The sequence below is a fragment of the Durio zibethinus genome, chromosome 15 (genome assembly GCF_047325235.1).
Source record: "Durio zibethinus cultivar Kanyao isolate XHJ-2024 chromosome 15, ASM4732523v1, whole genome shotgun sequence".
In the NCBI taxonomy this organism is placed as follows: Eukaryota; Viridiplantae; Streptophyta; class Magnoliopsida; order Malvales; family Malvaceae; genus Durio; species Durio zibethinus.
Genome location: NC_143176.1, coordinates 20,999,610 through 21,021,683, shown reverse-complemented (window position 1 = coordinate 21,021,683; position 22,074 = coordinate 20,999,610). Strand labels below are relative to the sequence as shown.

General features: G+C 34.4%; 2 protein-coding genes, 1 long non-coding RNA gene, 1 other non-coding gene and 1 pseudogene across 9 annotated transcripts; 3 read left to right on the top strand and 2 right to left on the bottom strand.

Annotated features, from left to right (window-relative positions):
* The first annotated feature begins 649 nt into the window (after nucleotides 1-649).
* Nucleotides 650-6,202, top strand: LOC111301302 (glucomannan 4-beta-mannosyltransferase 2-like). The gene is made up of 9 exons (XM_022896878.2): nucleotides 650-1,199; nucleotides 1,347-1,445; nucleotides 1,688-1,940; nucleotides 3,659-3,769; nucleotides 4,075-4,211; nucleotides 4,297-4,410; nucleotides 4,519-4,718; nucleotides 4,816-5,031; nucleotides 5,561-6,202. Exons 1-9 carry the CDS (start codon nucleotides 870-872, stop codon nucleotides 5,712-5,714), a joined length of 1,614 nt encoding a protein of 537 aa, XP_022752613.2. The 5' UTR covers nucleotides 650-869; the 3' UTR covers nucleotides 5,715-6,202.
* A 2,636-nt stretch (nucleotides 6,203-8,838) lies between these two features.
* Nucleotides 8,839-10,932, top strand: LOC111301301 (splicing factor U2af small subunit A-like; annotated as a pseudogene). The gene is made up of 5 exons (XR_016327948.1): nucleotides 8,839-9,041; nucleotides 9,267-9,354; nucleotides 9,442-9,523; nucleotides 10,331-10,457; nucleotides 10,545-10,932. The product of XR_016327948.1 is annotated as a splicing factor U2af small subunit A-like (transcript).
* A 523-nt stretch (nucleotides 10,933-11,455) lies between these two features.
* Nucleotides 11,456-12,005, top strand: LOC149514762 (uncharacterized). The gene is made up of 3 exons (XR_016328299.1): nucleotides 11,456-11,594; nucleotides 11,709-11,753; nucleotides 11,874-12,005. It is a non-coding gene; the product is annotated as an uncharacterized LOC149514762 (long non-coding RNA).
* A 566-nt stretch (nucleotides 12,006-12,571) lies between these two features.
* On the bottom strand, nucleotides 12,572-12,654 carry TRNAL-UAA (transfer RNA leucine (anticodon UAA)). The gene has a single exon. It is a non-coding gene; the product is annotated as a tRNA-Leu (tRNA).
* Nucleotides 12,655-13,828: 1,174 nt separating this feature from the next.
* LOC111301300 (histone deacetylase HDT1-like) lies at nucleotides 13,829-16,383 on the bottom strand. 5 transcript variants are annotated; one of them, XM_089744765.1, is made up of 10 exons: nucleotides 16,288-16,383; nucleotides 15,737-15,807; nucleotides 15,438-15,649; nucleotides 15,297-15,313; nucleotides 15,151-15,213; nucleotides 14,873-15,063; nucleotides 14,600-14,680; nucleotides 14,426-14,513; nucleotides 14,198-14,309; nucleotides 13,829-14,107 (listed from the first exon to the last, which is right to left on the bottom strand). In XM_089744765.1, exons 1-10 carry the CDS (start codon nucleotides 16,298-16,300, stop codon nucleotides 14,047-14,049), a joined length of 909 nt encoding a protein of 302 aa, XP_089600891.1. In that variant the 5' UTR covers nucleotides 16,301-16,383; the 3' UTR covers nucleotides 13,829-14,046. The 5 variants fall into 5 exon arrangements, with proteins under 5 accessions (XP_089600891.1, XP_022752609.2, XP_089600893.1 ...); XM_022896874.2 differs by having other exon boundaries at nucleotides 14,444-14,513; XM_089744767.1 differs by having other exon boundaries at nucleotides 14,600-14,650.
* Between the last annotated feature and the right edge of the window lie 5,691 nt (nucleotides 16,384-22,074).

Below are 22,074 nucleotides of genomic sequence, written 5' to 3'. Positions count from 1 at the left end.
AAATTATGATAAATAATTTTATATAAAATATAATATAAATATATATTTTAATATTTTATACTATTTGAATGTACAAATCATCAAATATAATTACAAAGGCATAAAAAAAAAAAACATTTGGTTAGAAAAGAAACTGTGAAGGGAAAACTACTTTTCCAGGTTATGCTTTGTCAAGGGCAATTTTTACTAATAACCTAATTATGATTCTTGCCCTGAAGTAGAAGTCTTTCCTCTATACACTTCTTCAATCCTCCCAACATGTACTTTTTAACTTTTAGGTTCAGGCAGTTAGTTAAAATTTCCTGAAAAAAGTGGGAGTGTTTAACCTTTGGCTTTTGCCATTGAAGCCAGCTTGCAACAACAGTCAATCAGAGAATGCCACAACATCGTAAAAGTGAAAAAATGTTCAGGCTATTTAAGTAACTCAAATCGTTTTCTCTTTTTTAATGACAAAAATGTCCTTTGCCCATGGAAATAAAACCTTGTAAATCTTTGCAAACTGAACTAAACTGAACTCATCAAAGTTCACACTCTATCCTCAAGTTGCAACAGTTAATGTTCTGAGCTTTTATGGTCACCAAAAAAAAAAAAAAAAAAAAAGAAGGCCAAATCTGACTATAAAACGACCCTTTTTCTCTCTCCATATATTGCCCTGCTTTCTGTCTCACAGTCTCTCTGCATCTCTCTCTCTCTTTCTCTCTTGCATTGCCTCGCTTCCTATCTGTTTTTTCATAGAAAGAAACAGAAGCTGCATTGGCTGGCAACAGATTTGTGAGAGAGTTAAAGGGGAGGGCTGACAAATAACCATCCCCTGTTTTTTTTTTCTCTGTTTTCCTCTACTCTGCCGAGTGGGAGAGAGAGAGGCGGATATGGCGCAAATTTCACCAAAGCTTCTGATTCCAGAATCATTTCAAGTGTCAAGAGATGATATTACAGGCCAAATTGGTTTGATATGGGAGCTAATCAAAGCACCATTAATAGTTCCTGTACTGACTCTTGGTGTCTACGTTTGCTTAGCTATGTCGCTCATGCTCTTCATGGAGCGGCTTTACATGGGAATTGTCATTATTCTTGTTAAGCTGTTCTGGAAAAAACCAGAGCAGCGTTACAAATTTGAGGCTATTCAGGATGATGTGGAACTTGGTAGCTCAAATTTCCCTGTTGTTCTAGTCCAAATCCCAATGTTCAATGAAAAAGAGGTCAGTGTCTTCTCCTCTGTTCTTTCTCTGTTTCCTTCTCGTTGAGCTTGCTTCTTTTCGGCATTTTATTTCTGTGTTTCAGACATCTAAAACTCAAAAGTTTGGTGCTTTATTTTTATTTTTTTGTTTTTTATGTCCTTGGAACAGGTTTACAAGATCTCCATTGGCGCAGCTTGTGGGCTTTCATGGCCGTCTGATCGTCTCGTGATCCAAGTACTCGATGATTCAACTGACCCTGCTATCAAGGTAAATCTTCCAAAAGTCAAAATCAATCACTTTAAACACTCCCCAAATGCATATTTCTCTTCATATTTGTCTTCCATCAATGCATTTGCTCACCCATTTCCTTCATTTCAGCTAATCTTCAGCCTTTTGATCACCTCTTTCTTTATAGCAATGTATCCATCATTGAATTCTTCAACTTTCAGCTTTGATTTCAATGTTATCACCAATGACTTTAAAATGGGCAAAATGGGATTTTGATGCAGCTAATGGTAGAGCAAGAGTGCCTGAGGTGGGCAAGCAAAGGAATAAACATAACGTACCAAATCAGGGAAAACCGAACAGGTTACAAAGCTGGAGCCTTGAAAGAAGGATTGAAGAGAAGCTATGTCAAACATTGTGAATTTGTGGTCATCATCGATGCTGATTTCAGGCCAGAGCCTGACTTCCTTAGAAGAAGCATCCCTTTCTTGGTCCACAACCCTGACATTGCTCTCGTTCAAGCTCGCTGGAGATTTGGTATGCAATAATAATGCTAAACCCCCACTTCCCACTTTTCCATTAAACCTCAATTAATAAAAAAAAATTATATTAAAATAATTTTATTAATAATTACTCTCATTAATGTCCTTTTATTTCCTTTCTGCTTTAATTTCTAAAAGTGTCGGTGGTCTTACACTTAGGTTTTTTTTTTTTTTTTTTTACTTAACAAAGTTTTTTTTTTTTGTGAACTTTTTTTTTTTGTTTTACCCTGAGACCGGGTTTTGGTTTTCGTCGGCGGAATTGGATGCTAACTGCATGGGGATAAAGGTGGGTCCATAAAAAACCCACCAATCACGGTGTGGGACCCATATTGCCTCAGTCACCTTGATCATACATCACTGTTAATGGGACCCATCTTTGAGAATTTAGCGTAGTATCATAACATCTAATCAAATTAAATACTAATGAGCATACGAAATTTAATTATGTGAGTAAATTAGACATTTCCACCATTAAAAACGTACTAATTTATAAAACCAAAATCTTATTTGTTTGGGACCTTTGGCATCGTATCATAATTTTATTTTATGATTAAATAAAAATAAATAAAATGAAATTGTAACACAATAATACTCTTATTATTTGTCAAAGGGAATTTTAATTTTCTTTTAGTATCATTTATACTTTCCATAGAAATATTTACATTAGGAATTTCCAAAAATAATAATCAATAAATAAATAATTTAATAATCAAAATTAAAAATTTTGAAAAACATGTTCACCTGCCAAAATTAAATGAAAATGATATTTACTGATTTGAAATAATTATTTTGTTGCAAAAATATTGTCGAATGGCTTTTTATTTTCTTGCTTTGTTAGGGAAATTGTAGACTTTTTTTTTCTTAGTAAAATGAGCTTAAAGGATTAGCTTTAGCTAATAGGTGATTAATAATAAGCTTTATTCTTTGGTAGTAGTAGTAACTTGCATGTGATTTCCGGGGTGGTTTCGTCATTTTAGAATAATAGAAAAAAAAATAGTGGGATTTTGCTCTTTGGATTACAGACCCAGATTCTACGAATCACGTGGTCAAGAGCAGGTTAACATAAAGAGCATGGAGGTTAAAATTGTCATTTGGTCCACAGCAGCCACTCCACTTTCCACGTGCCGTTTCAAATTTTTTAAGTAAAAAATTGGGACCCCGCTAAAGGTAAAGTTAAGATGCGAGCGGTAGTACCCTAAGTGGTGGACCTTACTCCACTTCGCCGACACTTGGATTATTTCTTTTTTGAAAAAAAAAGAATGCTCAAAACGTTTGTTTGGTTGCATGAATTAGCAAGACAAACAGTTCCTTAGATTTTAGAAGTCCTTCTTGTTCTTGTGACGTGGCAATCATAATTTGAACTACATGAGGACAAGAAAGCCTAAACGGCTTTCATTTTTGTTTGTTTCCTCTACGTTACTAGGATTCCAATGAAGGAATTAACTGCCAACATGCCATCAACCAATGTCTTTATCTCACAAAATTTAAAATCATATAAAAAAATTTGAGAATAGTTTTACTGGCGTGATTATAAGTGTTAAAATTTGAATCCAGACTGATAATCTCTTGAAAGTGACTATAATTAAATTAAGTTTTCAACTCAATTTGATTTTAATTTTATGTGCATGATAAATGTTATTATGAATTTCTTGAAATTGAACACTCGATTATCTTGAATAATCTTTCTAAAATAATGATCGTTTTTTTTTGCAGTGAATGCAGACGAATGCTTGTTAACAAGAATGCAAGAGATGTCACTGGATTACCATTTCACAGTGGAGCAGGAAGTTGGATCATCAACTCATGCTTTCTTTGGTTTTAATGGTAAAAACCCTATTTCTCAAAATCTTTTTACAATGGTTTGGTTTTGAGCCCAGGACGCCCTCAAAGTTTTTAGTTTCCTAAGTGATGATGCCTCTGCTATTACAAAAATAGGTGTAGTTGGTGTTTAAGAGTGACTGGAAATTCTGCAAGTTTTAATCATTGTCAAATGTCATGATCAAATTATTCATAAATGATGGTAATTAGTCACTTAAACATTAAGAAAGTTCATTAGATCGATGTCCCATGTAAAGGTTGTTATCAGTTACTGGCTATAACTTAAAAGTATACATGAACCAAATATGCAGGAACTGCTGGTATTTGGAGAATTGCAGCCATTAATGAGGCAGGTGGGTGGAAGGATAGAACCACCGTGGAGGACATGGACCTTGCCGTCCGAGCTAGTCTTAGGGGATGGAAATTTGTTTACCTTGGTGATCTTCAGGTATATCTTTGTGTGATTCTGCAATGCATAGTCTCCTTTAAGTGTGCAGGTAACTTATGCTTCCCCATGTCTTATAATTACTCAGGTAAAAAGTGAACTTCCTAGTACTTTTAAGGCCTTCCGTTTCCAGCAACATAGATGGTCTTGTGGTCCTGCTAATCTGTTCAGGAAAATGGTGTGGGAGATCATTCAAAACAAGGTTGGGATTGCTGTAAATTATCTTATATAAGGTTGTAGTTTTTAAGAATGTCACTTCTCCTTTTTACATCTTACACTTTAAATTGATTTATTTAATTACGGATTGCAGAAAGTGAAATTCTGGAAGAAAGTATATGTTATCTACAGCTTCTTCTTCGTCCGAAAGATCACTGCTCATATGGTCACCTTTTTCTTTTACTGTGTTGTTCTTCCTCTTACGATTTTGGTTCCTGAAGTTAAAGTTCCCATTTGGGGAGCCGTTTATATTCCTTCAATCATCACCATTCTAAACTCAGTTGGAACACCAAGGTATATATATGCAATACCCTATATTGGTTCTCTGGTGTTGTTGATCTTCTTTCAGATTAATTGCAATAGCAAGGACTGATTTTCTGTGGATTTGCAGATCCATCCACCTGTTATTTTACTGGATTCTTTTCGAGAATGTGATGTCATTGCACCGGACTAAGGCAACATTCATTGGCCTCCTGGAGGCAGGCAGAGCTAATGAGTGGGTTGTCACTGAGAAACTAGGAGATGCTGTCAAGAAAGCAGCAGATGCTGCTAAGAACAAAACAAATGTCAAAGCACCCAGAAAATTTAGATTCAAATTTACTGATAGGTAAGTCTTCCTGAGGTCTTCTTTTCTTGTTTCTATTTCTTTAAAATACATTCCACCAAATCTGCATATTATAAAGAAAACCAATGTTTTTCCAATTCACCCAAACCCCATAACTTCTAATGGTCCAATATTTAGTGAATTGCTCTCTCCCTTATGGTAGTTGAGATTCTTTGACTTGGCATCTTATTAAATAGACAGTCAAGTGGTCCGAGAGAGTACATTCTATGGATTTCAGTTTTATTGTAGTTGCAAAGAGATAAGGCTCCGAACCTGCAGTTTAGTTTAGTAGGCTTGTGTAACCACCTTTAAGAGGTGACATTTAGCAAGTCTGAGATTCAATTCCCTGCAACCCTTTACTCTATTTTCATGCTGCGACTTCCTTTATATATAAAATAAAAAAAAGGGCTTCTACCCTAACTAACTTCCCGTGATTCTATTCTATTGTTTGCTTCTAGTCATAGATATGTCCGGAAACTTAGTGCTTCGGAATTTTTCTTTGTGTAATTTCTTGTTCTTGTTCTCTGAGCAGACTCAACACATTGGAGCTGGGATTCGCGGCATTCCTTTTCCTTTGCGGATGCTATGATTTTGTCCATGGGAAGAACAACTACTTCGTATACCTTTTCCTCCAAACAATTACCTTCTTCATCACTGGAATTGGCTATGTTGGCACCATCATTTAGTGCAACTGCTACATTGGCACAATCCCGTAAGCTTTTGTGTCGGTGTATGAGCAGTGTTTTTTCTCCCCACCACAAGCAAAAGTATTAAGTGGGAGTCTGTCTGCAACCATTTGACTGTGGCTATATCACTTATTTTTAGCTCATTCAAACAGAAACAGGTCATTCAACAAATTCAGCACCAAAAAGCTGTCGCCATCTCTCCCTCAAAATCATTCCTGTTAATGGATCAGAAAAAGAAACGCTGTTGTTATGCCAATATATTTATACAGAGTCAAGGACAAAGGAAATGCAAAAAGAGCCTGTAGTAAAAGACAACAGGGAGATGATGTTATTTTCTTTGAACAGTTTGCTTGAATTGTAAGATTTTTTTTTTTTTCCTTTTCTCTTGTTTCTTCTTTTGGTTTCTTATTTTTGGGTGTCCCATTTGTTAGTTTTACTCAAGCTTTTGAAGGGAATAAAGTGAGTAATCACAGTTAAAATTTATCAAATCCCAGTATTTATATGTTTCTGTTATATCATTGGTTTCGTATCAGAACCCTATAAAAAGGGAAATTTTGCTATGCTGTAAATAATTTCCTTCTGGTCCTTTCTCTAATTTACTGGATTCCTTTCCAAGACATTAACTGTGGCAATAATTGCTGCATTATGTTGAACAAATGCTTATAAAAGATGCAATTCTCTTTGGCTTGATCATGTCCGTTAAGAAGATTTACAGCTCTCAAACAAACAAAGAAAAAGGTAAAGTCTTTTTCCTGGACCAAAATGTGTCCATGACCAATTGCTGCAAGTCTGCAGACTGCAGTTGATGCATATTGACCTTTTTTTCTTCTTTTTCTTTGTACAATACAAAACTTCTGTGAATAAATCAATGTCCATGATACAAGGAACTGTAACTGTTGCCAACTATCAACAAAGGGAATATGGCATCATTGCTGCAAAGCACAAAGTTTTTTCGTACCAAAATTTACAGGTATATATGCAGTAGTAATAACAAAAAATCAATGAAACAAGGACAAGGTTGCTTTGTAAATATAACAGCCAAAATGTGTCAGACTGCATTAATTCATCTTTCTCGATTATAATGGGAAAATTCAACCTTTGATTGCGACATAAGGTACCATTGGAGATAGACTTCACAAGTAAATATCAACCAACCAAAGCAAATGTTAAATTTTTTTTTTTTTTTTTACTTCGGCTGTGCTTGTGCATTGGGCAAAAATCTTACATCGAGAAAACTTACTTTTCCAGGGTATCCCCCACATTTTGCCAGAGCTAACACATGCAAAAGGTCTGCATACTCGAACACATGCGAGCATTGCAGTTTTCTGAGAAAATTTGCCATCTATCTTTTTCACCACAGTGTTTTATTTTCTCACATGATGTTGGGTGCTTTTCTTTCAATAATTGGCCTTGTAAAACCAGTCTTCTCAACTTGCTGTCTTGTGCTTCGGCTTTTTGGAACGGCCGTTTGGTGGATCAGTTTTAACATTGACACATCGGGATCCTTTTCCTTATGCAACCCATAATTTGGGAAGCTCTTAGGCCCCATTTCTGAAACATGGGGTCACCCTTTTCATCGTAATATGCCGCAGCATCTACTATCTACTATGCTCATTGAAAATGAGTATTCCAATTGTCCATTTTCAAGCACATTTGATAATTTCTATTCAAAAACTTGAATCACTAAGGTTCTGGATGATCATCAAAGGGAAACTACTGCTGGTGGTTATCAGCAATCTGGCAATGCCTGGCTATGTAACTGCTAGCCCCTTACTCACACCCATACTCAGTTCATTCTTTAAAGAAAAGACAGAAAATTAGCACAGATATAGGTAACACTAGCTATTTTTTCCAGAACTTAAGATTTGGCCTAGTAATTGAACGGTTCTTCAGTAGAAAATCAAAATCTAATGATTTGGCTATGTATCTGCCAATCCGTTAAACCCCATTAAGACATTAAGCCATTAACTCACTTTGATCTTGTCCAAATATCACTGTCAAGCACTTTTGTTTATAAAAGAGGTCGGGAAAAGGGATTAAGATTTGAATCACAAATTATGAAATATTTAAAGTAATCGAACAAATTAAATTAATATAAAAAATTTTTTTACGAGAACCTAAATACATTTGCCAAACTTATCTTGATTTTCTAGCTCCTATAGATTTTGATATACATATAATTGCATGATCTAGTGATTCCACTTTTTCTCACTTATTTTTATAATTTTTTTGAGAGATTTGTTGCTTCCACCTTAAATTCCATTGCCAAGCAATGCAAATGGAAATGCTGGAATGCATTTGCAAATTTTAACTCGGCTTTTGCAGCCTCTGGTTTGATGTCCAAGTTTGCCCCTAGTCCAAGCTCCCTAAGCGTATCCATGGGCAAATGATGTCAAAGTTTGATTGCAGTCAAATGGAAATCCAATATACTTTATATTTTTCTTTTTGAAATATATATATTTTTATTATATTTGATGTATAAGATAATATATAAGATAATAATAATTATTATATATTATATTTAATTCATATTTAAGAAAAAATAAGATTATAAAAAAAATTTATCATCCTTTTTATATAAGATCAGTTAATTCTTTCAAGAAAAATTATTATATATTATATTTAATTCATATTTAAGAAAAAATAAGATTATAAAAAAAATTTATCATCCTTTTTATATAAGATCAGTTAATTCTTTCAAGAAAAATTATTTGTAATTTATTATATTAAATTTACATGTCATATATTATTTTTAAAAATTATCTTAATAATTTAAATTATATAAAATTTAAAAAATAATTCTAATTAATAAATAAATTATTTTATCATAATTTTTTATATATCAAACATAAAATATAATTATTTTATTTTATTTTATTTATAATATTATTTTATCTTATCTTAATTTAATTTTGAGTGTAACTAACATATTTTTATGTGTTACGTTACAGGTTCAACCAATCAAATTTATGTTAGGAAAAGTATATTTTTCTAATTTGTCGGGATAAAAATTGTATGCTGTAAACCGTTTTTTGTAACCGAACATCTAGATCCAACGGCTGCGATCCCATCGCAGAAACTCCAATACAGAAAACACTCCTATCTCACTCGATATTTGGGACGGAACAGGATCGGGTTGACTGCCCGTTTTATTTCAAGACAGGCGCGTGTCGTCACGGAGACCCGTGCTCCCGTCTCCACACCAAGCCCAGCATCAGCCCTACTCTCCTTCTTTCCAACATTTACCAACGGCCCGACATGATCACCCCCAGCGTCGACGCCCAGGGTAACCCCATTAACCCCCGCAAGATCCAAGAGCATTTCGAGGTAAATCTCCAAAACATTTCAAATCTAAACGTTATGTTTTTTTTTCTTTTACGATGAAGTGATGTATTAGGGTTTTACGATTTAATCAATTTTAATGATTTATTTTTAGTTGGCTCTGTTTGGTTATTATAATAGAAAATTTTAATTTGCTTCCAATAGCGACAAGCAAACCGTTAACGTAACAAATCGAACAGAGAGTCTTAGATGTTAATGTTAAATTTGCAGGGTTTTTATGAGGATTTGTTTGAGGAACTGAGCAAGTATGGTGAAATTGAGATTCTGAACATAATGTGACAACCTGGCTGACCATATGGTAAATATTTTCTCAGGCAATGCGTATTTGGCATTATCTTTTGTTTGATGATTTGATATGTTAATTGCACTTCAATTTTGTGAACAGGTGAGCAATGTCTATGTTCAGTTTAGAGAGGAAGAATGTGCCGCAAATGCGCTCAAGAATCTTAGTGGAAGACTTTATGCTGGTTTGACTTCGTCTGTCTTCTTACATTAGTTTATATATACATATACATATACATATACATATACATATGTTGTTCAGTTATGGGTCTGAATTTCCACAAATACTTGTTGACTAAGTTAAGGCTGGCAATTCATGCTAATGGGTTGTAATTTTGTCATGCATTGATAATTGAATAGCATATAAATGGGTCATGAACACGACACAATTAATTCATCATGTCAAACAGTCAAAGTCCTGGATATGAACTCGTTTAAAGTCAGATGACATGACACTGTTAATGTGTTTAAATACAATTACGTATGACATAGTTAACCCATTTTCAACACGTGTATTAAGTTATTTTTATGTATTTTAAATAATAATAATTTAATAAATAGGTTTAAACAAGTCAAATATGTTGCTTATTGTAGGTTAGCCTATTAGTACAATTAATTAAATGTATACCAATAGTTAATATACAAATTAGACGGGTCAAACTGTAAAGACCACGAAAATTTTAATGTCAAAAACAAGTTGACACAATTATACAAAACTCAAACCAGCTTAACTTTGTCTTGTATCCAAGATTGATGGGTCTCCGCGAAGTTACATTCTTTTGTATTAGTTTCTATCTATTGGTAATTTTGTTATTTACATAGATGATTGTGTTGTTACCTTAGACTTTATTATTAGTTTGTATTTTTTCGTAATTTGTAATAGATGCTTGTGTTGTTAAGTGGTTCTTTTGTATTAATTCTATTTATTGCTTATTTTGGAAGTGTATTCCAAAAGATGCTTGTATCACGTAATTACTTACTCTATTTTGCAGGCCATCCTATCATTGTTGACTTCTCACCTCTGACAGACTTCCGTGAAGCCACTTGTAGGCAATATGATGAGAGCACTTGCAATTGTGGTGGATATTGCAATTTTATGCACCTTAAAAGAATTGGCAGGTGGGATGTTTCTTCAAATCAGCATTACCTGTTTATGGGCGTTGTTTTCATAGGTCTAAATTTGTTCATTTTGTTGATCTTCATTAGAGAGTTGAGGCACCAGTTATTTGGGAGTTATAGAAGGAGGCAAAGTTATAGCCGAAGCAGAAGCCCTCACAAGCATCGTAGTAGCCATGAGGAGCGCTCTTATGGTGGGCGTGGCCACAGTAGACGGCATGATGATAGGGACAATTATCATGAGAGCCGGAGCAGAAGGCATCGAAGTACAAGCCCCGGGGGAAAGAGGAATTGTAGCCCAGTCCACGAAGGCAGTGAGGAGAGACCTGCTAAAATTGAGCAATGGAATCGTCAAAGGGAACAACGGGAAAATGCAAAAAATTTTGATAAAAATGCTGCCAATAATAACAATGAGAATGGTGACAATGGATACGTGCAGAACGATGATTAGTACTCTCAGCAGCAGCAGCAGGAGTAGCCTCCGCTTCTGGGAGCCCATTAATGCTGATTAAATCACTCTGTCCGGTTTGTCTCTAAATCTTTTTCTAGCATTATTATCATCTTTTGCTTCCTCAGTAAAAGAAGAAAAATTTCTACTAAGACCAAGCATTCAGTAAAATATAGCTTACGGCCCATTTTCCACTGTGCAGGTGGTGTGCAGGTTCACAATTCTTTGATATGGAATTTGAAATTGGTTATACGTTTTTCCTTTAGGTCCATGCATTTTGCAACCATCTTTATGGTGCTTGACTGAATCACTGTTTCAGCAGTTTCGAAATCATGCCCTTTTTCATTCAGCCTTTCAATTAGTTTCATCCTTTTGGTAACAGTCAACATATCTGAACTTGGATTTTTCTGGTTGCTAACGAAATGAGATTTTAAGCAAATCAAAATACCTTGGTTTACTCTACTCTCCTAAAGCTCTTTGTTATGGCCTTGATCTCCTGTGTTCTTTCAATTCCAATATGACCATTAGACATAACATTTTGTTTTTATTCATTCCAGATTCTTGTAGGGCAAGGGAGGATATGAATCTGTACCTAAGTCAAATCGCTGGAAAGCTATAACCTTTAGCACTAGGAAAATGCAGGCATTAAAATGGCTCTTTGCGTATGTGTGTGTGCATAAATTTACAGTCAGGTACCATGTGACTACCGCACAACCAGGCTCTTGAACGATTAAAGTTCATGGTTCTAAATCGGGTTTTGTTTCTTATAATCTATCTCTATTTCAAACTCTTAAATTTCCTTATAGGAAAATCTGTTATCTCATCAACGTTATCGAGTTTTGAAGGTTCAGGTATTCCTGCTTCTTGGGACCAACCCATTATTTTAATTGCTGCTTATCATAGAATTTGTGTCCAGGTTGGTCAGGTTCGTATAAACTAGTTTTAAAGGATCCTTCCTATTTAACTTACAGAAGATGCAAGAAAGCACCAGCTGCCTCTGCTCAGCTCTACTGCAAGTTATAAGTGATGGTTATCTGATTTTATGACAAAATACGAGTGGAAGTAGCGAGGGTTTACTTGCTGAACTTTCTATTTGTTATATTTAGTTCTTAGCTTGACAGGTTTTTGTTCTGTTGGACTGTCGGAATCATGTATTATGTTGATTCACTTCAAAGAGTCTATTTGTCTTTAATAAAAGAAGATACTAAGTTAATTCGTAGTTATTAAATTTTACTGTTTTTATTTTTTATTTTTATTTTTTGGCATTCCTTTTCTCCTTTTCACTTATTTTGCAACAACTGGATACGTAAAACAAAAGGTAATAGGCTTCTGTTTAAGGCTGTTAGGATGGAGGCTTGAGCTTGGCTTCTCAAGGAACTGAGCACCATCCAATAAAAGCCAAGCAGCATGTAGAAAACAGAAACTCAGGCTTGCAAACTAACAAATTTGCAAAAGCCATGAAAATCACTCTAAAACTGAACAAATTACCAGTTCACTATCCATCTAGTCAACAATAGTAACCTCCATAATACTCAAATTCTCAAGAAGGTTCCCCACTTGATCACAAAGAAAGTACAACTCTTGAGTCTCTGATGCACACCAATTGAAGCTGCCTGATTTTTTAAATTATTAAATTATCGCTTTAAACAAACAAAACAAAACAAAAATATGCTGGCTGTGAGGTTCGAACTCACGCGCACTTGAGTGCAGCAGATCTTAAGTCTGCCCCCTTAACCACTCGGGCAAACCAGCTGATTGTGAGATGTCTTGAGAAAAAATATGCCTATAACTGTTGCTACCCCTTTTCGAAACATCAACCAATCATTCATGATCCAACGACCAAAACTCGTCACACAAACTCCAGTCCCGAATGCATGCATGAAAGCTTGTTCGTGCATGTGTGTTTTAACCACACATCGAGGCTATTGTACGAGATTCATGGTTCTAAATTGGGTTTTGTGTCCTATGATATCTCTCTATTCAAAGTCATAAATTTACAGCTAGGAAAATCCATCATCTTATCAACATGATTGAGTTTTGCAGGTTCAGGAATTCCTGATTCTGGGGACCGGGTCAGTATTTTGAATTGCAGCTTATCATGGAGTTCGTGTACGTTACAGGTTATGGGTGCAGTGCCAGAGAAACAGGTCAAAGGATTTCTCCGATTTAGACTTGCAGAAGAAACAAGAAAGGGTCCCGTGACTATTACTCTCTTTCTGTAAAATAAATTTATGTAAAATTGATTTATTAAGGTATGCAGTACTAATATTTATATGTATCCGACCTTCCTTTTCTTATTTGATATAAGATTAATGTATTTTGTTTATTCTTTTTAAGCACTTGCCGTTTCATTATTTCTTATTCAATCTTATGATGTTCTTGTTATGATTATCATACTACCTACTCTTTTTTACAAAGCTTGATGATATTAAAATTTTACCACCATATTTTATTAAGTGACCAAATTAACCCACCCTATTTATCTCCGTTAAGACACTTGATGTAAAATAAAATAAATTAAAAATTAATTTTGTTATCATTTGATACGTGATCATTATTTTCTCCTAACAAAATTGACTTATTAGAATGTAAAATACCAACATCGACCTTTTATTTTCTATCTGATATAGTTTCAATGCACCCCTAGTTATTCTCTTTTAACCACTTGCTGTGACAGATGCACCTCTAGCCTCAACTCAGCTCTACTGCAAGTTATTGGTTATCGCACCGTGCCTAACGGACAAGCTAGAAGTGGTATCAGTGAGGCTCTGGATTGCTGGACTTGACAATTTTTGTTTTGTTGTACCGTCAAATCATGTTGGGTGTTAAGATTGTTAAGCATCTCTTGGCGTTTGATTAAAGAAGATACTTATTCATGGTTATCAAATTTACCATTTGCCTTTGATTGTTCCCTGACCTTAGCAAGTCAGCAAACATAAACCTTTCATTAAGACCATGTAAATAAAAACTGACAATTAGAACACAGACAACATTACAACTTAGAAATAATACCCAAAATGATAGTTTGGAATCAAAAGTTAAGGATCCCGCAAAGTCTTTTTTAACCATAAACCCCTCATTTACTACCAAAGCCATCTCTTATCCCAAAATTTAAACATGCACTTAAGAGCATGTAACACCACCTCATTTGCCACCATGCTTGGCCTTCTTGTGAGATTCTAGACCACCCTCAGTGCCAAAGGACCTGTTCATAGTAATATGGAGGGTGTCAGTAAAGCAACAACCAACTCAATCAAAATTGGAAGTGGTTTTAAAAGTTGTTGATATGTAGTACTTGTTACAAGACCCGCAAGAGAATTGACCACCGGACTTTGGACTCTTCGCTGATGTTTTCCCAGCCTGCTTTGATGGGTGCGGTGTTGCCGTGTGACCACCCTTCTTACCATCTGCAATTGCAAGAAACAATAATCAGAAGATCATAAAAAAATGAATGAACAAATCCTGAATACAATGCAGAGAACAGATAAAGAGGCAGAGATATATGACATTGCAGACGAAGGACCTGTCTTCTGAGGTGTACCTGCAGATTTTGCCTTTTTCGCAGAAACAGGGGTTGCAGCTTCTGCAGGTCTCTTCTTGCTTGACTCAACCTTGAAAGCAAAAGACACAAAATTACATTTGTGGAATCAGGTCAGATTCCACAATTCAAAAACCACTTACAATCTACCAAACATACCTTCTTGGGTGTCTCCTCATCCTCATCGTCTGAACTTTCATACATGGACATCTGTCCAGAAAACAGAAAATTCAAATTTCTCTAATCCAAATGTATCAATCATTAGTTCAAGTAGATGGGAAAATGAAGTAATGAAAATGAACTGACTGAAATCCTAAAAAATGATCAACATGAAGTCACTACTAGTGCATTTCATTTCAAACGTTTCTACAAGGAATAGAAAACATTTTATATTTTCACTATTTTTAGACAAAAAGAAAGGTTAAAAGAAACCTCATCAGACTCATCTTCATCCTCAGAATCATCTTCCTCATCAGAACCACTTTCATCCTCAGAATGGCTATTATCGTCACCATCCTCACTTTTCTTGTTATTACTTGGTTCTTCTATCTTGACAGCTTGTTTTACAGCATCAGGTTTCCCGGCATTAGCCTTAGCTGTTTTTGCATCTGCCTTAGCTTTTCCTACAGTGGAAGAAAATGTTTGCCAGCTTGGAGTCAGAATTAATTAAATCTTCAACTAATATAAATTCTAGGACAAGAAGAACTTACCATTTTCTGCAGCTGCCACAGGAGGCTCCTCATCCCCGCTGCCTTCTTCCTCACTAGACATATCTGTATATAAGAATAATATGCGTAAGAAATACATTATCAAGACAAGAAAACTACAAGTAGGCAAAATGTATTATAGGACTCACCCAATTCGTCATCGGTGGTGAGAAGAAACAGCATAAGAGTCAAGGATGCACAAGATTGCATAAGCATACTTCACATTCACGAAAGACAAAAGTTCGGCTATAAAAAAAAAACAAAATTAATTCATACTAACAAAAGGATATCCTTCCTCCGGCACAAAAGTTTTGTAACCAAGGAAATAGACGCTCCCATTTTTCCAGTTGTGAGAGAGCTCAAAGTCTTTGTCAAATACTAAATCAAAAGATAATTGAGGGCAATTCTGGTGGGAAAGAGTTCCAAGAACGAGTTTCTTCCCATCAGCATTCACATAGAGGGGAACAGATTCTGTTTTGTTCTTTGACTCGCCAAGCGATGCCTAAAACACAAGCAGCATTGCAGTTTACGTTAGACAGAATAAAAAATAGACAACAATATCAACAAAAACAAGCAAATCACTTCTAACCTGAGAAAGATGGATGACATAACTGGCACCAGGGTCTGTTTTAATAGGCTGTCCAGCCTTAACTTCAATACCTAATGGTAACATAAAAGATAATTACATTTAATTAGACAAACTTCGAGACAACAATCCAAGCATCTCTTTAAACATAAATCAGAAGTATATGGTCAAAACAGTGCCCTTAAGCATCATTTCTAATGATTATTGAAAAAAACATATTTCATTCATGCTATTTAAAAACACAAATGAACCATTTTCAACTAGCTTCATTCAACGACCACAAAAAATGAAAAGAACCCAAAGCCTACAACGTGCAAAAACATACTAATAAAGTAAACTAATGATCAATCAGTGTAGTTTATACCCAGGGCCAACTTTTCTTCAAGTATACTGATGTTATTTCAATAGTAGAAAAAGAAAAAGGAAAGATCAAAGGTTCCAAAAACAGAAGCGACTTTTAAAAATAAAAGAAAAAATTTAAAGAAAGCAGCAAAATGAAATGGAAGCAAAAGCTGAAAGCTGAAAGCATCAAAAGTAAAAGAAAGAGGGTTTACCCCAGAACTCCATGGATGATGAGGATGGAAGAAAAAGAGGAGGCTAGGGTTTTTGTGATGGGGAGAATTAGTGCTATAGTAGGAGGAGCGGGAGAGAGAGAAAATGGCTGGGCATTGAAATGAATTTATAAGCAAGTTCCGCGAGGCAATGTTTATTCTAATTTTTAGGGTTCGTAGGCTCCATTTTTGGATTTTAACCCAATTTTTTTGGGCCTCTGAAAATTTTGTGACCCTATCATGACCCTTGATTTTTTTTTTAACTTTTATCAAACCCAAAGCTTTTTTTACTGAACTTCTTTATTGTACCATAAGAGTTTTTAAGTTTAATTTAGAATTAAGGACGTTAATTTTAACTATATTTAACAAAGAATTTGATTTTTTTATTTGAATATAGATAGAAATAAATATTATATTATAAAATTAAGAATAGGGATAGGTATGATTTAAAATTTTTTATTAAAAGATAGAAAGGGATAATATAGCACTGGCTATATATCTTTATCCATATTTTACATATTTATTTACATATATTTAATAAATATTTTTTTATTAAATAATACAAATTATTATTTTAAATTCATTAAAACTAATATATTTTCATTTAAAATATATATTAATATATTTATAAAAAATTTACATAAATATAAAAAATAAAAAATTTAAAGAATATATTTTGATTTTTATTTTTTAAAAGTTAACCTGTTGAGCGTTTGAGCTACACAATCTTCTACGTACTTTTATAGGAAGGATATTTCCAGAACTTTTCTTGGAAAATTTTATCGTTACTATTTCTACGTGGCTTAATTGGAATCTTAATGAATCGATTTTTAATTGATTTATCTTATTTTTAATTTTTAAAAAATTATGGTTATATAAATTAAATTATTTATACTACTTTTAAACGAATAAAATTACATTAATTTATTTAAAAAATAATTGTATATATCAATCAATTTTAATTAAATTAAGATTCTTCAAATTTCTTTATTTTTACATGCAAATTAAACTTAAAACAATATAAATAGATATATAATTTTAATTAGTAATTATATGTATATTTCAATGAATAAGTTTTTAACTTCGAATCCCTTCAAATTGAAAGCTAAAAAAGGTAAACGGAATATCTAAATATTTAAGGAAACCCAACAATCCGTTATTATAACATGGATTTCATCAGCTTTAAACGGTGCCGTTTCCTAGAAGCTGCACTTGTCACGTGCTTTGGTCTTGAAGCTGGCAATCGTGTGGCCTTATGCTGGAAACTGACACACTCCGTGCCAACGGCTGAAGCACCGAATCCCTTGTATCTGCACGGCAAAATCCGTCTCCTCCCGCGTTTCGTTCTAACCAACTGTGAAACCTCATCGAAACGTCCGTACAAATTCACCGCCCAACACTCTCTCTCTTCCTGCACCGATTCATTACCGTTTACCTCCTGTGTTCCCAACTCAGTGACGAGTTCACCACACTGCAGCTAGCCGTTTTCCGAACTCACTTCTCCTGCTTCAGTAAGCAAAGGTAAAGAAACTTCCTCCTGTCCAAACTCGATGCTGTAAAACGGCGGTTTCTTTATCTTTTCATCTTCAACGCCGGTTTCTGATGCTGGGTTTCTTCTCTCCTCAAAGAAATTCTCTTCTTTTGCACATTTCTCTTGATTTGAGTTGGCTTCCTTAGAATCTATACCAACAGAACTGGTTTCAGTTTCTGGCGAAGAAGAAGTCAACTCCAGGTTCAAGTCAATATGGAAACCCAGATGACCAAAAGGCTGAGCCTTTTCCCCAGAGTTTGAGCAGGATGAAGAATCAAGTACTTGAAGAAGAAAAAGATGATGATGATGGAAAGATGGTTTGGGTTCTGGGTTTTGTTGATGCTGTGGAGGAATAGAGCAAATGATGCTAAGGATCTTTTGCAAGCACATTTGAGCTTTCGAATATCGCCCTCCTTTACCCCCAAGGAATTTATGCGAATCCATTGATATAACAGGAAAGAAAGAGCCAAAGAAAAAGGGAACGGAGCTTCACGCCTTTCCTTTTTGACTCCCCATCTAATTCACTAGTTTCTGCAAAACCACGAGGCAGAAAACTTCGAGAAAGACAATATCCCGAGATACCAATCTCTTCTCTTAATTTTACTCCTTTATTCTCTCTTGTTCCTTTCTTTTTTTAATATTGTTTTTTTCTCTCCTACAAAATTGTTGTTGAAAAGTCAAATGAGAGGGCTTAACTGGAGGGGTAAGATAAATAAATGACGATGATGATGAGTTTACTGCGACGTCATTTTACTTGGGGTATCTGGACTCTGCATCGCGTAAATTGTAATGCCGGGCTGGTTTTTGCTTATGTCAATAGCTTTCACCTATTGGAGGCAATTCTTTCTCTATTTCAAGGAGTGTAAAAACTCTTGGAAGCAGAGAGTTTCAAAATTAAGCAGAAAGAATATGAAGGGAAATTAACATTTGGTTGAGGAATAGCTGCTTTCTGCTGTGCGCTGGTGATTTACGGTTTGAGTTATAACCAGCTACTATGTCTTCTGTTCAGACATTTACTTCACAAGACTACTTACTACTGTAAGAGTATCTTTTCATAACCTTGGTATGAGGCGAGTTCAATTGGTAGGATCAATTTTTTGATGTAAGTGGTTTAGGATTTACGTTCATTTGGTGAACTTTTATTGTAGTCATTCAAATATTCGATATGTAATTACTGTTTTTTAAATTGTTCAGTATAATATATTTTTTTTTATCTAAGAAATTGAATAATATATTTGTCATTAGATATTTTCTCTTGAAATGCTACGTTGGACCAACAAATTTTTGACATGAAATGAAATTTTTTGAAGCTTTAGCATCCAATCAAGTGTAAAATAGTAGTAGTAGTTTTAAATCTTTTCATGTTTTATTACGAGTTTGAACCAGAAAAAGTTGTTTGATCTAACTACCTTAACATTTAAAAAATAATAATAATAACTATCATTGGAAACTGAGGTAAAATGAAATACCCAAGGAAAAAAAGGACGCCGTAAAAAGAACGTGGGTAAAAGTTTGGGTTCTGAAACTGGGGCCCTAACTTTGAACATGTGACACTGTTTTGCAAACCTGGAGCTACACACGACAAAGGAAGACAATCAACCAAAGTTGGAAGTTTTCACCACCATAATTTCTAAGCCAATCATCATCTCTTAGACTCTATGACTCATAGGCCTTTTTTTTTTAAATTAAAATTGTTACAGAAAAAAAAAAGGGAAAAGGCTAAAGATTTTATAATTTTATCAAACAGTACAACCGGATAATACTATAATTCATTACTACTACATTAAAAAGATTAAAAAAAAAAATCTGAAATCTGCAGTTACCCTTGATAGTTTGACTCAGATAAAGATTCTCTGGTTTACCAAATGCATTTCGCTTTGCCCACTTTCCAGACCAACACGATAACAGTAAAAAAAAACTCACTTTTCCTTTTTGTTTTTTTACAGCTGTTCTTTTTTACCCCGACCTTCGTTTCTTCTTTGAAACCACGGCTGCTACTGTTGTTGCTGTTGTTGATCTCTGTGGTCGCTTCTTCCATGGTTCCAAAACGGAGTCTCTAAATCTATGTGGCAAGACCTGACTCCTCCCTCTCTTTGATCGAACCACCGGCGATATATCCTCAAATCCCTCGAACCCTTCTTCTGCATCGTTAACCAAGCTGTCTTTATTCCCTTCCATTGACCCCCCACTTTTTTCAACCTCTTCAACTTCCTTATCCTTTTCATTCAGACAATAATCCCTGTCTGAAATCATCTCCGCCGCTTCTATAAGCAAATCCAACGAATCATTATACGCTGCTGCCGTTTTAACCTCACCCTCAGTACTGCTTTTAAACTGGTCGCATTTTTGTATTTCCGTGACATCGGAAGAAACATCCGTGGCTGTAGCTGTAGCTGTAGCTGTCTTCTCTTGAATTTCTTCAGTTTCTTCTTCTTCTTCTGGGTTTTTGCCGACGAAGCTATTCTCGGCTAAAGACTCAGATTTTTCTTCACTCTCATCATCATCGATAAAAGAACCTAACCTTAAGTTTAAGTCAATCTCAAACCCTCTCTTCTTAAAAGGGTTTGGGTTATTTTCACATGGTGGTCGGATAGTTGAAATTATATGAAGAATCTTTTGGAGACAAGCTTGAGCTTTGGAACATGATCTTCCATAGTGTGCGTTACTAAAGCAAGAATCTCTTACCCGATTATTGCAGTGCAAAGAAGCCATTTTTGGAGTCAAACAAAAGAACCCAACTTCCCTTTCCTTTCACATCTCACAAGGCTTTGCCAAATTTTCAGAGAAAATTCGAGAGAGAAAAATGAATAGTCAGTATATGAGAGAGAAAGGGAGACAAAAAAAAAATAAAGAAATGGATTCCATGGTGCTTTAGTGACGTGGCATATTGGCTGCCAGTTTTTGCATACGTGGCGAAATGGAATTGGTTGTTGAGGTTGGTTTTGGCACGTAACTACGTAAGTAACCGATGAGAATAAACTTGTCACCGGGTTTACGGCCTTGGCCTTGGGCGTTTCTCTTTGTGTTGTTTTGCACATAGAATGGTGTCGTTTTCTTGAAAGCTTGTTTCGTGCGATCTGTTGTTTTCTTGCTTGACAAAAAGAAGAAAATTATTTATGAAAAAAAAAAATTTATTAATTACCTCATCAAGAATTTCTTTTTGAAAAGATTTATTTGTGTTTAATTTCAAATTTTCAATCATGGGACATGTGGAATAATGCAAACACAATTTTGGACTATGGCTTAAAAAAAACAAAAAAAAATGGGCCAAACGGATTGCACTAAATTTTTTTTACAAGCAATTTTAATTGATTTATTTTTTATGCATCTGCAATATGACATTTTAATTTCATAAATGAAATTAAATTATTATCATATATATTTTTAAATTTTTATTATATTTTAGAAGATTTGTATCATTTTACTAATTTTGGCAATGAAATTTAAAAAATATAATATATATAAATAATAAATATATTAATTAATATAATATTTAAAAAGTTATTTGTTCATTAAATATTATCATTTAAAATTAATCACGTTAGAGTTGAATATCATATTAATTAATATATTTATAATTAAAATATTATATTAAAAATTTTTAAATTTTAAATATCATATTAAATATTTTACTATAATTTAAAAATCATTTATAATATTAACCCTATTTTAAAGCCCAAAATGGTATTAAGCTGGGTTCAATATGTTTATAAAGCAAGACCCAGAAAGACTAGCTGGGCCAAATGAACAAGCCTTACCGGTTCTTTCCCGGTCCAAACGGCTTCCATCATGATTCATGCAGCATAAAAAGGTTATAGCGGAATTATTAAGAAAGGGCTTTGCTTTCTGCTGAAGGAATGGTTCTATGAAAACCTTGTTCTAACATCCTTAATGCGCCATCATTATCCACAACTCTGAACCAATGGACTTTCAAGTTAAGTTTATAAAGTTTAGAACAGTTTTCAAGCAACCAAAAAGTAATATCTTGAGTGATAATAAGGTAGAATAATGGGAGCTCACCGTGATAACTTGCCATGGAAAACAAATTCTTTTACTGTTGAAGCCCTTGCAGCTGTTCGAGCATTGGCGTTTGCCAAAGAAATGAGTTTTAATGAATCTTTGTTAAAAATAGATGCCCTAACAGTCATCAAAAAGTTGCAGACAATAAAACAATATATGTCTCTCATTGGTCTAATCATAGAAGAAGCCAGAGTTAAACTTGCATAATTCAAGTCATGCACATGATACATCATATCAGA

Coding starts and splice junctions, on each gene's coding strand:
- LOC111301302 (XM_022896878.2), top strand. CDS start 870: ATGGCGCAAATTTCACCAAAGCTTCTGATTCCAGAATCATTTCAAGTG. Junction 1,941..3,658: donor TCAAGCTCGCTGGAGATTTG/GTATGCAATAAT, acceptor TTTTTTTTGCAG/TGAATGCAGACGAATGCTTG. Junction 4,212..4,296: donor TTTACCTTGGTGATCTTCAG/GTATATCTTTGT, acceptor ATAATTACTCAG/GTAAAAAGTGAACTTCCTAG.
- LOC111301300 (XM_089744765.1), bottom strand. Junction 15,064..15,150: donor TGTGGCAGCTGCAGAAAATG/GTAAGTTCTTCT, acceptor CTTCCACTGTAG/GAAAAGCTAAGGCAGATGCA. Junction 14,108..14,197: donor TCTTGCGGGTCTTGTAACAA/GTACTACATATC, acceptor TACTATGAACAG/GTCCTTTGGCACTGAGGGTG.